This window comes from Homarus americanus, unplaced genomic scaffold (assembly GCF_018991925.1).
Source record: "Homarus americanus isolate GMGI-L3 unplaced genomic scaffold, GMGI_Hamer_2.0 scaffold47947, whole genome shotgun sequence".
Taxonomy (NCBI): Eukaryota; Metazoa; Arthropoda; class Malacostraca; order Decapoda; family Nephropidae; genus Homarus; species Homarus americanus.
Window position 1 is genome coordinate 77,266 of NW_024754190.1, and position 15,235 is coordinate 92,500.

The 15,235-nt window shown below is 40.2% G+C and overlaps 1 protein-coding gene across 1 annotated transcript in view; it reads right to left on the minus strand.

Annotated features, from left to right (window-relative positions):
- LOC121855712 (protein groucho-like) overlaps positions 1-15,235 on the minus strand; it is a 91,767-nt gene that overhangs the window by 68,986 nt on the left and 7,546 nt on the right. Inside the window, exons 5-7 of the mRNA XM_042350803.1 lie at positions 11,686-11,748; positions 6,488-6,580; positions 5,105-5,134 (exon numbers count right to left, since the gene is read on the minus strand). Coding sequence (XP_042206737.1) covers positions 5,105-5,134; positions 6,488-6,580; positions 11,686-11,748 — 186 coding nt within the window. The remainder of the gene's footprint in view (positions 1-5,104; positions 5,135-6,487; positions 6,581-11,685; positions 11,749-15,235) is intronic.

Genomic DNA, 15,235 nt, shown 5'->3' on the forward strand with positions numbered 1-15,235 from the left:
CACCACACACACACACACACCACACCACACACACTACCCACACCACACACACCTACACACCACACCACACCTACACACACACACACACCACACACACACACACACCACACACACACACACACACACACACACACACACACACACACACACACACACATTTTAGGCTCACATCTGCTGGCCTCTTCATCAGTTATTATCAGACTGGTGCACTGTTCAAGTGGGCGAGGGGCGTGGGGCGCAGGTGGGGAGGGAGCAGGGGAGGGGCAGTAAAGATTGGCCAGCCACTCTTATACTGCCCTCAGAATACAAATAGCACAACAGTATCCACCTCCTTGGTTTTGCGACATTTCCTTAACAAAGTCACGTAGTCCAGGGGGAGGGGGTTTGCGACCATCCGAAATAATTGTTTGTGTATTTACACAAACAGCCTCAAACAGTCCCCCTAAAACAGGTCCCAAAATAGCCCCGAAAAGACCCCTCAAGCCCACAAAACAGCCCCCCTCCCCCCTCCAGTGTTTCTGGGAAGTTAGTCGACTGGTGATGGCAACAAGTTTCCAGTTGGTCACAAGACAGAAGCCTGACACCGCAGTTCCTCACCTTTTACCCGCTGTGTTTTGAAATAGCCGTACACAGCGTCTATACACACACACACACACACACACACACACACTTGTAATTTACAATAATTATCCACGCTGCGGCTACACCCTTCCATCTCCCCTCCACCTTCCCCTCTTCTGACCCTGTCCCTCCTCCTCCTCCTCCTAATTTATCACGCGTTCCTCTGTATTGCTCCAAGGACTCACTCCAAAATCCTTAACTCCAAGCCCAATTATTCTAAGGCCTTCCTACTCAACATTTCCTCCAAAACTGTTCAAGTCTTCTCCAAGACTCCTACTCCAAGACCCTCTACTCCAAGACCCTCCACTCCAAGACCCTCCTGCTCCCAAGACCCCTCCCAGCTTCTTCATAGTGACGTGACGGTTTGTATTGCACTTCTTGTGGGCGGTGGCGGGAGTTTTTCTCTCGAGCAAGGCTCTAGCAACCTAGGTTTATTCTCAGAATGTTTTAACACTAGTTTATTCGCACCACAGAATGTTTTACTAAATATTCGCCACCCAGAATGTTTTAACACTAGTTTATTCGCAGAATAACACTAGTTTATTCGCCACCACAGAATGTTTTAACACTAGTTTGTTCGCAACCGGTACCGTTTATTCGCCATTTAACTAGTTTATTCGCCAACACCAGTTTATTCTCCACCACAAACTGTATTAACACCTCCAACAAGCACTGTACTCCTTCTTCCTCCAACACAAACTCCACCATTAAATCGTAGATGGGTGGCAGAGTGGTGTGTGGGGAGCCCTTCTGTGGGTGGCAGGGTGGCATGTGGGGTCTCTGGTGTGGGGAGGTGGTGGGTGGCAGGGTGGCATGTGGGGTCTCTGGTGTGGGAGGTGGTGGGCAGCAGTGGCATGTGGGGTCTGGTGGGGAGGTGGTGGGTGGCAGGGTGGCATGTGGGGTCTCTGGTGTGGGAAGGTGGTGGGCGGCAGCAGGATGGGTCCTGGGTCCTGTTACCGAGACCCGTGTGAGGTGAAAGGTAGTGGTGTAAGGTTACTTGTGGTGATGTAGGGCCAACTTGTGGTACTGGCAGCGTTGAGTACGATACCAGTCCCCTGAGTACGATGCCAGAGCCCCTGAGTACGATGTCATTCCCTGGGTACGATGCCAGAGCCCTTGAGTACGATGCTAGTCCCTTGAGTACGATGTCATTCCCCTGAGTACGATGCCAGAGCTCCTGAGTACGATGCTAGTCCCTTGAGTACGATGTCATTCCCCTGAGTACGATGCCAGTCTCTGAGTACAATGTATTTGGCCTGAGAGTACGATGCATTAACCCCTTAAGTATGATGACTTATCACCTGGAGTATGATGACTTAACCATCGTACTCAAAAGGGTTAAACCACCGTACTCAAGGGTTTAACTTTGTTTTATAGTGTTGGGTCACGTCATCTATACTTTTATGTTTGGGTCACGTCATCTATACTTTTATGTTTGGGTCACGTCATCTATACTTTTATATTTGGGTCACGTCATTTATACTCTCATCCTATTATTTATATCCCTAGCATTTGTTTTGAGGCCATCTTTTGAGGGTCTTTTGGCGGCTGCTGCGTTTGTTTTAAGTCAAACTTATACTGGCAGGGTGACATCACTTTATATTATTTAACAAAGCGGTGGCCCCTCCATCACCTCCTATCATTTATGCACAAGTCATTAGTTTCGGCGTCACATCGTTTTTATTCACAGTCGGGGCAATTTATTCAGGCGAGTTGAACGGGGATTATATCGTTTATACATTTAGTACCTCCTTCCTTCCCCCCACTCTCTCCCCCCTCCTCCTCTCATCCTCCCGCTAACACACACACACACACACACACAAACAGACCAATTATATGCGAACCATTTGTTTTTCACCCGAGTCACATCGTTTATACTTTTGGCTCGGCGAGTCTGACTTTTTTTGTTTGTGTTTTGTTTTAGAGTCATGTCGTTTATATTTTTAGCAGACGGTCTTTTGTTTTCTGTGAATCATATCGTTTATAATTCTAGCACGGAGACTCGTAATGTTTATAGGTAGACTCTCTGTTGTTTTTCCTCTTGAGTTATTTCGTTTACACAAAGTCTCAAGATTCAATTAATTTTCACATTATATTATCTATACAAAACATATTTTATGCATTTACATCGTCTATACACGAATTGTTTATTTACTTAAGCATATTATATCGTCTATACATCATTTTACGCCATCTATTTACTATCATTACAGCAAATATTAACGTTATATACACTATTAACCTCATACTATATTCCTCGTGTACGCTATTAAGTTATATGTACCAAAAAATATTATTTATCACAGCAAATTACAACGCCTGTCGTCTGTCTCTCAGAGTTATGGAGTTTATACACGACCGAGGTGTGTGTGTGTGTGTGTGTGTGTTACAAACTCAGGAACTCAACATCCAGTTTACCTTCGGGAACTCACAAGACAAATATCAGTGACATGTGTGATATATGTGAGTGACTTGGTGATGATTGACGGTTGGTGAGTGACGGTTTGATGATGAGTGGCAGTTGAAGGTGAGTAACGGTTGATGATGAGTAACGGTTGGAAGTGGTGAGTGACGGGTGAGTTAAAGGTGATGCTGCGTGATAAAATAGTTACACTAAGCAAAGGGTAATGATGAGTAACAATTGAAAGCTAATTACAGTGGGTGAAGGGTGAGTGACAGTGAGTGACACACTGTAGCATAAGTAAGAAACATTACCCAAAAAAACAGAGTAGTGAATAACAAAATAGGTGACCTAATACAGTAAAATAAAAAGGAAGCAAAATAGTGAGTGACCAGAGTGGTGGAGTGTAACAATAAAGTCATGTAACTCAATATACTTCAAATCATAACACACACTAACAATATATTTCTTTATCTATTAACAACAACACTCTATTTGATAATATTCATACACATATCTATATATACATTCAAATCTAAACAATAAAAATGTAATTATATAAACTACCAATAACTATACAAACTTGTCCCCGTGATTGAAATATAATACCAAAAATTTAGGTGGAATTTTTTTTTTATAAAATGATTTGGGTTTAATAATTATTATTTTTTTTTTTTTGGTTGCCTCAATAACTACAAAAACAACCGGAATTATGAAGACTTTAAAAGCAAGGAGTATAGGGAGTCAACCAAGCCAAGTTAAATATTTATTAATTCCGTCAATAAACTAAATGAATAATCTCGTAGTGAAGAAATTGGAGATGCAGTGAATAATAATTTTTTCAGAATATTTTTTTTTTAAATGATAAGGAAGAGACTTTTATTGTTATTATTATTTATTATTATATTTATTTTATTTCTTTATCGTGTCTACAGGAGAGGGGAGGCTTTATACCTGGTTACGTGAGCCAATTTGCACTGGGGACTATTAAAATTGGTGCCTATTATAACTAAAGGGTCTAAGGATGTAAAGAAAATGGGAAATAGGCAGAAAATGAATAAAGAATAAGACCGAATAAGACCAGAATTAAACAGCACAGAAAAGAGTAAAATAAAACTGACGAATTTGTTCTAAAACTCTACGTAAATTCGACGAAAATAGAATAAATTACAAAAAGAATAAATAAGGAATAAATAAAATGAATAACTGGGGAAGTGAATAAAAAAAATAGGTAAATTACTATCTGGGGAAGAAGGCTATGTTTACCTCTTCATTATTTTCATTAGTCATCTATTTATTATTTCTTAAAGGTTCATATTTATCTATTTTCTTTAATTATCATTTTTTTTTATTATTATTCCTCTTCATTAATCCCTAATTATTCATTTTCCCTTAATTATCTTCCTTCTTCATTACTCCTCTGCTTTACTACGAGTTAAGATTAATTCCCCCCTTTTTTATCAATATTTCTTAATTATCGTGTTTTTGAATCTTCTTTTTTATACTTAATTTATTTTATTATTTATTGTTTATCGATTAACTATACATTACAAAGTATTTTTTTTCACTAAATTCTTCTTTATATCTTTTAATTATTACTATTTTGTCTTCTTCATAATTTTCTCTTAGTTAATCCTATTGTAATCCACCTTTAAACCCATCATCCTCCAGGATTTAAAGATTTATTAAACTGGTAATAATCCTTACCATAAATCCTTTTCCTATGATACTGTAATCCATCAATCCATCCAACCTATCCAAAGTAATCCCTCTTTAAGATTACACAAAATTTACTGTTCTAAAAAAAAATCCTATCGAATATCTGAATAAATCCTTATAATCTCCTTCCTCATAAAAAAATAAATCCTTTTAAAAACCCATTCCTAAATTAACCCCCACCCAAAAAAAATATATTTCTACTTGTTCTTGAATATTTTCCTCTTCTCTCTCTTCTCTCTTTTCTCTCTTTAACCCTCATACCCACCCTCTTTTCTCTCTCTCGTTTTCTCTCTAATACACTATTGGCTGGTTCTACTTTCTCTCCTTGGGACTTACACCAACTAATGAAGATGTAATACTAACCAAAATTCGTGGTAACTCGTTTCTCTGGTGCTGCAAGACAATAGAATAACATCTGTAACCCTTCCATTGTCACTCCAACTTTATTTTGTATTTTTTTTTTTTTGGTATTTTTGAATTTTTATTTTGAGGTTAAATTGACCAAAAAAAATTTTATATACAGTACATATATATTAAGCAGAAGAGGTGGTTAAAACGAGGTATTCTGTGATATAACCTTTTTAAACCCTCTTAGAATATAGCCCAGAACTTCACTATTCAAGAAATATATTGTTTTTTTTTTACTAGTATATTGATTTGTGTCTTTAATAGCTAATATATGTGGGTTTATAGCAATTTATATACACTATTACCCCGATTAATAGGAGCTAGTATAATTATTATCTACTTAACTATATTATTCTGCGTTTCATGAAGTTTGGTGTAATATATTCTTATGCTCTTCATATAATTTAATAATGTGACTTTCTATAACACATAAAATATAGCAACACCTTTACTCATTTACTTAAAAAAAATAAAAAATATAAATTCTCATAACTTGAATATAATTTCCTATAATAAATAATGATTATATATAAATTATATCTATAACTATATATATCATTCTTCTGAATTATAACTAATATTAAGAAAATACCAAAAAATTATATATATAAATTATACTTAACTTTCATATAGGAATATAAAAACACACACATATATATATATATATGTATACTGGATTGACATGTATATAATGATATCTACCTGTGTTTACCTGATGTCTTTCAATCTCTTACCTTTATATATAATATCAGAGACTCTTAACCTAACCTAAGTTGACCTGACCTGACCTAACCTAACCTAAGTTGACCTGACCTAACTTGATCAATCCTAACCTGATTTAACTTGACCCTAATCTAATCTAACCTCCCTCCTTCCTTCCTACACTACCCTCCTTCCTCCCTCCTCCTCCTACCTACCCTTCCTTCCTTCCTTCCCACCTCCTACCCTCCTTTTCTTCCCTCCTTACCTGCAATGATATACCTCCTTCACTACCTGCAGTGATATCCTTCCTTCCTTCCTTCCTTACTTTTAAGACATGAGAACCTCCCTCTTCTCCTTCCTAAGACATTGAAACTCTCTCTTCCTCTCCTTCACTGAAACTTCTTCCTTCCTTCCCTTCCTTCCTTCCTCCCCTTCTAAGATCCAAATATATTTGAATTGTCCTCCTAAAACCTTTAAGCAATACAGCAAACAACTACTTCCACCACCCACCTACTAACTTACCCCCCCACCCACCTACCCACCCACCACCTTCCTAACCCACCCACCTTAACGAGAATAATGGTGATATCAACAGGTATACATAGAACACCTGGTCACACACACCTGTAAACTTACCCCAATAATTGAGTTGAGTTCAGTCATGGTGACCTGCTTAGCCCGTTCTATCGCCGCCGCCACCTGTTGTTGGTGCTGATGACCCATGGTGACCAGAGGTGGGGGGTGGATTGACACGTGTGCTACAGGTATTCGTGTGTGGGTAAGGGTGATATTTGTATGTGGGATGGGTTCTGGTTAGTTAAGAGCTTGTGTGTGTGTGTGTGTGTGTGTGTGTGTGTGTGTGTGTGTGTGTGTGTGTGTGTGTGTGTTGTGTGTGTGTCTATATATAAAACACTAGTGTACTTTCACATACATATCATATATTCCAATTAAAACCCCAATTAACCTGCATCCACTATTAAAAAAAATTGGCTTCCACATTAACCCACGAATTACAAATCTGTTACACTCAATTATGAGCAATTAGTCACCTGTTATAACCTGTCATATTTTAATAGTTAATTACACCTGTCACACCTGCTATTAAAAGATAAATTGGCGCTCTATTAACTTTACCCAATTACCTGTGTTATGATTATATGGTGATTAGGTAATGATTGAATGACGTGGAGTGGTAATTATAAGCTAATAGTGTATTTACCTATTTTATACCCACGTTTGAAATAGGTTTGGTGTAAAAAATTTCACCTATTACTACAGATTTACTTATATTGTCAAAATTGGGGGATTAAATTCACCCTATAAATGAGACTTCAATTATCAACGTCAAAATAGGTAAAAAAAAAATATAAGCCCTTGCCAATTACAGTACTTCAGCCCCGTTAAAATAGGGAAAAAATCCACCCTACCAATTACAGTGTCTATTCTCCTTCACAATAATACGAAATAGTACATAATCTACCAATAATAGGGTCCACATCCACTATGAAATTGGGAAATAGATTTATCTCCAATTTCACACAATTATTACCTCATTATAATAAAATTGACTGGATAAATTGCCCGTAATTGTGTTGTTATATTTATGTTATTAGTAATAGGTAAATTGGGCGCTAATTACCCCATTTAGATTTATTCTTTTAGTTTAATATGTAAAAAAAAATGTTTTTATTTAATTTTCTGAGATTTTTTTTTTTGTTTTAAAAATTAATAAGACAAAATGAAAAATTAATTGTATAACTCTCTCTCTCTCTCCCTCATTCTGTGTGCGTTTTTATTACCATACATACCCCAATAAATATCTTACACACACACACACACACAATTGCCTTGGTTACCCACTAAAGTATTTTATACACCTATAATATGATAAGAAAAACATCATCACAAATTATACGCTTTATAATCTACCTGTGGAAGATTATTATACGCAATTAATATCTACCAAAGAGGAATTATACGCCACTACTATCATCTGCCAATGGGAGGGGAGAAATTATAGGTCTATGTGCTATAACAACGGGAGAGATCAATTACACGCCCACCACCGCCCACACACCACTATAATGGGCTGACGTGGGTGGTGAGAGCTGACGTTGATAGAGGGATAGCTGACGTGAGAGATAAAGTGCTGACGGCGACGATGAGAGCTGACAGGGGGTGAGAGAGCAAGGAACAGCTGACGTGGGTGACTGACAGCTGACGTGGGTAACGCTGACGTAGGCGGCAGCTGACGTGGACAGGATCAGCAAAAAAAAAAGCTGACGTTGTTGGCTTAGCTGCGACATGAGCAGTATGAACGTCGTGTTAGGGGCTATCGGTGGGGAGGAAGAAGGAAGGAGGGAAGAAGGAAGGAGGGAGAAGAGGAAGAAGGGAGAAAGGGGAAGGAGGAGGAGAAAAGGGAGTAGGAAAGGAGAATAAGAAGGAAGAAAGGGGAGGGGAAGGAAGGAGGAAGGGAAAGGAAGGAAGGAGGAGGAGAAAGTACAGAAACGCAGACGGAATATATCGCTGACAACACACACACACACACCACACACACACACACACACACACACACACACACACACACATACTATACAAGTCTCATAAAATATACCTAATATACCCAGTATAACCAATATAACCCACCCCCCCCACCCCTCCCAAACTGGCTGACTTATTGGATATATTAGAGGACATATTATGACCCTTGTATATAATAAAAAGTTATTACCATGATAAAATGTACAGGGTGAGAGATTATGTTGACCTTTATATAAGTACTGTTTAAGGTTATATTGATGGGGTTGTGGGGGTGGGTGGGGTTGGAGGGGTGTGTGGGTGGGGTGTGGGGGTGGGGTGGGTGGGTGTGGGGTGGGTTGGTTGTGGGGTGGGGTGTGGGTTTGGGGTGTGTTGTGGGTTGTGGGGTGTGTGTGTGGGTGGGGTGGGGGTGGGGTGGGGTTGTGGGGTGGGGGTGGGGGTGGGGTGTGGTGTGGTTGTGGGGTGGGGTGTGGTTGTGGGGGTGGGTGTGGGTGGGGTTGTGGGGTGGGGTTGTGAGGTGTGGGGTGTGGGGAGGTGTGGGTTGTGTTTGGTGTTATTGGTGTGTTATGTTGCAATAGTCAGACAATAATTATTTAACCCCCCTCCCCCCTCCCTCCCCAGGTGACAAGACGGTATATATCAATCAACCTTCCATATCAGTCTGTCTGTTAACGTAGGAATGATATTCATATTATACTTAATGATTATACGACTAAATTATACTCCTCTTATAGTCACTGGTCACGATAACTAGTAGGTGGGGAATGGAGTATAACAGGGAATATAACGGATATACGGAAGTATAGATATAATTATAACAAACGGAATATAACGGAAGTAAATGGGGAGTATAATGGGGAGTATAACGGGAGAGTATAACAGGGAGTATAACGGGAAGTATAATGGGAGTATAACGGGGAGTAAACGGGGAGTATAACGGGAGTATAACGGGAAGTATAACAGGAAGTATAATGGGGAGTATAACGGGAGTATAATGGTATATTTTGGGGGCGAAATATGATGATATATTAAAACTAGTATATTCTGGGAGAAGGTATGATAATATAATATACTTGAAATAGTGGTATAGCCTGAATAAAACGATATACCCGGTATTAGTATATTAAGATAGGGTGGTATATCTGACTTAAGTATACTCATGGGTGGAAAAATAATGAAGAAAATATAATGGTATATTCTTTAGAAACCCAACACACACTTCAACACACTCCAATACACCCTATAGAAACCGCACCTACCACCACATCCTTTAGAAACCCAACACACTCCAATACACTATAGAAACCGCAACACACTCTACCACATCCTTTAGAAACCCAACACACCCTAACCAACACACTCCAACACACCTATAGAAACCACAACACACTCTACCACATCCTGAAACCCAACACTCCAATACACCCTACAGAACCAACACACTCTACCACATCTTTAGAAACAACACACCCATAAACCCAACACACTTCAACACACCCTATGAAACCACAACACACACTCCAACACACCTACAGAAACCACAACACCTCCAACACACCTACAAAAACCACAACACACCCTATAAAAACCACAACACACTCCAACACACCCTATAAAAACCACAACACACTCCAACACACCCTACAGAAACCACAACACACCCTATAAAAACCACAACACACTCCAACACACCCTACAGAAACCACAACACACCCTTTCGAAACCATCTCACACTCCAACACACTCTCAAAACCCCCAACACACTTCACCAATACCCTTTAGAAACCACAACACACTCCAACACACCCTATAAAACCCAGTCAGGTGAGGCAGGTGGCTACATCTCCTCTCACCTGCGGTTCTTCACACCTGGTACGGCACATCATTAACTCCGGCCAGGTATAATTACTGTCTCTAATGACCCCTCGCACACCTACCGCCACTCTGTCATAATTAACAGCTTGGGAGAGAGAGAGAGAGAGAGAGAGAGACTAGATCTCAGGTATACACACACATCTTGATATACTGTTCATGTGTGTGTGTGTGTGTGTGTATATATAAAAATACATAGACAACATTAATATAAATTTTAATATTAATTTTTATCATATCACACACACACACACACACACACACACACACACACACACACACACACACACACACACACACACACACACAGTCTCCTATTACCAACACGTTCACGAACACGTACACAGGCAGCAGCCGTACACACTCACATACACACACAAGAGTCTTCACACACACACACACACGATAACAAGGCCCACTGACCCCAATAATGACCTGGTGAGCTGATTATTGACCTGGTGACCTGATTGATGACCTGGTGACCTGATTATTTGACCTGGTGAGCTTAACAATACCTGACCTAATTGTTGACGTGACCTAACCTAACCTGACAAGTGACATTGACCCCGTTAATTGGTGACCTTATTGATGATTGAGGTTAATGACATAACACGATCAACTACACATGACACCATATGACACAACACAAGTGAAAAATATGACACATGACAACCCATAACACGTGACACTACCCCATGACACGTGACACTATCCCATGACGTGACACTATCCCCGACACGTGACACTATCCCATGACACGTGACACTATCCCATGACGTGACACTATCCCCATAACGTGACACTATGCCATGACACGTGACACTACCCCATGACATGTGACACTATCCCATGACACGTGACACTATCCCATGATACGTGACACTATCCCATAACACGTGACACTACCCCCATGACACTATCCCATGACACGTGACACTACCCCATGACACGTGACACTGCCACGACACGTGACACTACCCCATGACACATAACACTACTCCCATGACACATGACACTACCCATGACACCTGACACTACTACTGACACTACCCCATAACACGGCACTACCCACGACAACTACCCAACAGACACTATCCACGACACTACCATAACTGACACTATCCCATGACACATATCTCCATAACACGACACTACCCCATGACACATAACACTACCCATGACACATAACACTACTCCTATGACACATGACCTGCCCTGACACTACACCCATGACACTACCTCGACACTACACCCCCATGACACGATACTATAACACTGCCCTATGACCACACCCATGACACTACCTCATGACACGTGACACTACCCCATGACACTACCTCATGACACGTGACACTACACCCATGACACTACCTCATGACACGTGACACTACCCCATGACACTGCCCAAAACACCAGACACTCACCTCTTGGGATAAGAAGGGCATAATCTGTGCTAGTATCGCGTTTAGCCTCTTGGCGATCTCCGTCTGTAAGGAAACAAACAAACAATTAAAACTTATTATTTAAATATATCATAAACCAATTAATATAAACCCTTAAACCATATAAAACTTTATACTTAAACCTATTAAAATCATAAACATTATAAAAACAAGAGTGAGTTTTTATTAGCTATTCATAATGTTATTTTTAAAAAGGTTATTAAAATTATTACTCACTGGCTGACTGACTTGTTAATTTAATTATTACGTAGAAAATATTAATTATTAAAAAAATTAGTTTTTGTAGAGGAATTGTATATAAACTGTAATGTGACCTAGATATATCACCTCGTTGTTATATCGGGGTTGTGTGTGTGTGCGCGCCATAATGATTCCTCTTTATATTGTTGTGGTGTTAGTCTAAAGGTGTTGATGAAGGTCTGTCACGCCACCACCGACAGCCACCACCGACAGCCACACCCCAACAGCCATCATTGTACTGAGTCGTTATCGTACTCATGTTATTATTATATTAAATGAATCTTTATCGTACTCGAGGTAAGAAGTTATCGTACATAAGAAAAGTTATCATACTTAAATGGTTAATCTATCATAATTAAGGGTTAAATTATCGTACTCGGATTTTTGTTGTGTGGGTAGTCATTGTACTCATTGTAGTATTATAGTTGAGTAATTATCGTAATGAAAATAGTCCAATGTCGCCTATTTAAAATGTTAAGTTATCACAATGTCAACAAACCATATTTCCATCACGTATGTATAGTGACCAGAGAGAATTAAAAAATCATTACATTTTTAATTTCGACACACACATACATACACAACGCTCGAGTGATGCTTAAAAAGGCATTATTTACAACATAACGGGGGCTTTTAAAACATTGACATTATTTTAATTAGAGGAAATAAACCCATTGGCACCCCTCTTCTACCCATGGCGGAGGGGAAGAGGGGGAGGGGGAGGGGGAGGGGGAGGGGGAGCAGCGTCCATTCCACCAGGTAATGACCGGCCGCTTTGCAGGATTCATTGATATTTTTTAAAATAATTAAAATAGCTAGTTTGCCCATCGTTCAATTACCGCTGTATCATACACGCGTCAATATATTTAATGCTGGATATTTGCAGTCATGAAAAAGGTTGACGGTGACACCAGTACGATATAAAACTCCCATGCCGCCGCTGACGATATTAACATGATATAAATTATGCCGCCATATTATTGTTAGTGTTTCTCTCTCTCCCTCTCTCTCTCTCCCTCTCTCTCTCTCTCTCTCTCTCCCTCTCTCTCTCTCATTTATTCACGTGTTTATCACTTAATATCTCGTTTATTTATGCATTTATTATTAATCTATGAATATCGTTAATTTATGCATATGAATGAGTCATTATTATTATTATACCAAGTTCGTTGTTGTTATCATTATCATCATTATTATCAAGTCATTAATACTTTTACTATATCATTACTATTAATTAAATCATTATAACCACCACTACTATAATTCCAATACATAATAATACCTATAATTCATTAATTCCACCTATAATTAATTCCCTTCAAATACATCATAACTGTACAGGTGTTATTGATCACACCTGTACACACTGACCCATGCCATTGACCCCTATTGTGTCCTTCACCTGTCCCCCCTCCCTCCATCTACCCTCCCTCCCCTCCACCCCCTCCCTCCATCTACCCCTCCCTCCCCCACTCTACCCTCCTCCCCATCTACCCCTCCCTCCCCCATCTACTCCCTCCCTCCCCATCTACCCCCTCCCTCCCTGGCTCCACTCCCTCCTCCCCCATCTACCTCCCTCCCTCCCCCCCCATCTACCTATTACATCAACCCACTATTAAGGTACATTGGGTTATGTATGTATGTATGTATGTGTAATTTGTGAGTAGTGTACGCATATACAGGTGTACACGAGTGGGTGGGTGATAAGTGTACACCTGTGTGATGGCGTTAATTAAAGGTGCACAGGTGTGAATGTAATTTGGACTCGTTTACAGGTGTATATGTGGGAAAAACACCTGTGAACCTGATATGATTACAGGTGTGTGTGTGTGTGACGCTGGTAGTGGATGGTGATAGTGGTGAATTGTGGTAGGTAGTGATGAATGGTGGTAGATAATGGTGATAGTGACGAGTGGTGGTAATGGTGGTAGATAATGGTGGTAGTAGTGACGAGTGGTGGTAATGGTGGTAGATATTAAAGCAAATGGATAGTGGTAATGGATGGTGATGGTGATGATGGTGGTAATGGTGATAATGGTGGTTAAGGTATAATAACAAGAAGGAAGGGTTTAAAAACAGGTCATATTGTAAAGAACCAACTGGCTACCTTGTATGTAAACAACCCCCTCCCCCCCCGCCAAACACACCACAAACCCCATCACCCCCTCCCTCTTTTCCCCCTCCCCACCATCCCTCCCCACCATCCCCCTCCCCACCATCCCCCTCCCCACCATCCCCCTCCCCATAATAGCGAGATCAATCTACATATTAATGGCCGCTGCTGTGAAAGGCGGCATCAACATATATCAATAATCAATGAGCATTTATGGCAGCATACACTCGGCTTATACACATGGCAGCATACACTCGGCTTATACACATGGCAGCATACACTCGGCTTATACACATGGCAGCATACACTCGGCTTATACACATGGCAGCATACACTCGGCTTATACACATGGCAGCATACACTCGGCTTATACACATGGCAGCATACACTCTGCTTATACACATAGCATACTTTATTTATACACATGGCAGCATACACTGGCTTATACACATGGCAGCATACACCGGCTACACATACATATACCGGCTTATACACATGGCAGCATACACTCGGCTTATACACATGGCAGCATACACTCGGCTTATACACATGGCAGCATACACTCGGCTTATACACATGGCAGCATACACTCGGCTTATACACATGGCAGCATACACTGGCTTATATACACATGGCAGCAAGCAATTTTGGTTTATATACACACATGGTAGCATACACTGGCTTAGAAGCACATGGCAGCATACTGGCTTATACACATGGCAGCATACACTCGGCTTATACACATGGCAGCATACACTCGGCTTATACACATGGCAGCATACACTCGGCTTATACACATGGCAGCATACACTCGGCTTATACACATGGCAGCATACACTCGGCTTATACACATGGCAGCATACACTCGGCTTATACACATGGCAGCATACACTCGGCTTATACACATTCATATTTCATCACTGTAAAATAGCACTGTATACCTGACAAATGAGTGAGTGTATAATGGTGGTGTATGGGTCAGAATTATACATAGAGGGTGTGTGTATTGTGCGATAAATGGTGGTGGTGTATGGGTCAGAATTATACATAGTGAGTATAAATAATAATGTATGAATGAAAAATATACGTGTATAATGAAAATATTAACAGCGGTGCTATGTATGCCTATATAAATTGTGCTATATTGCCTATAATTAC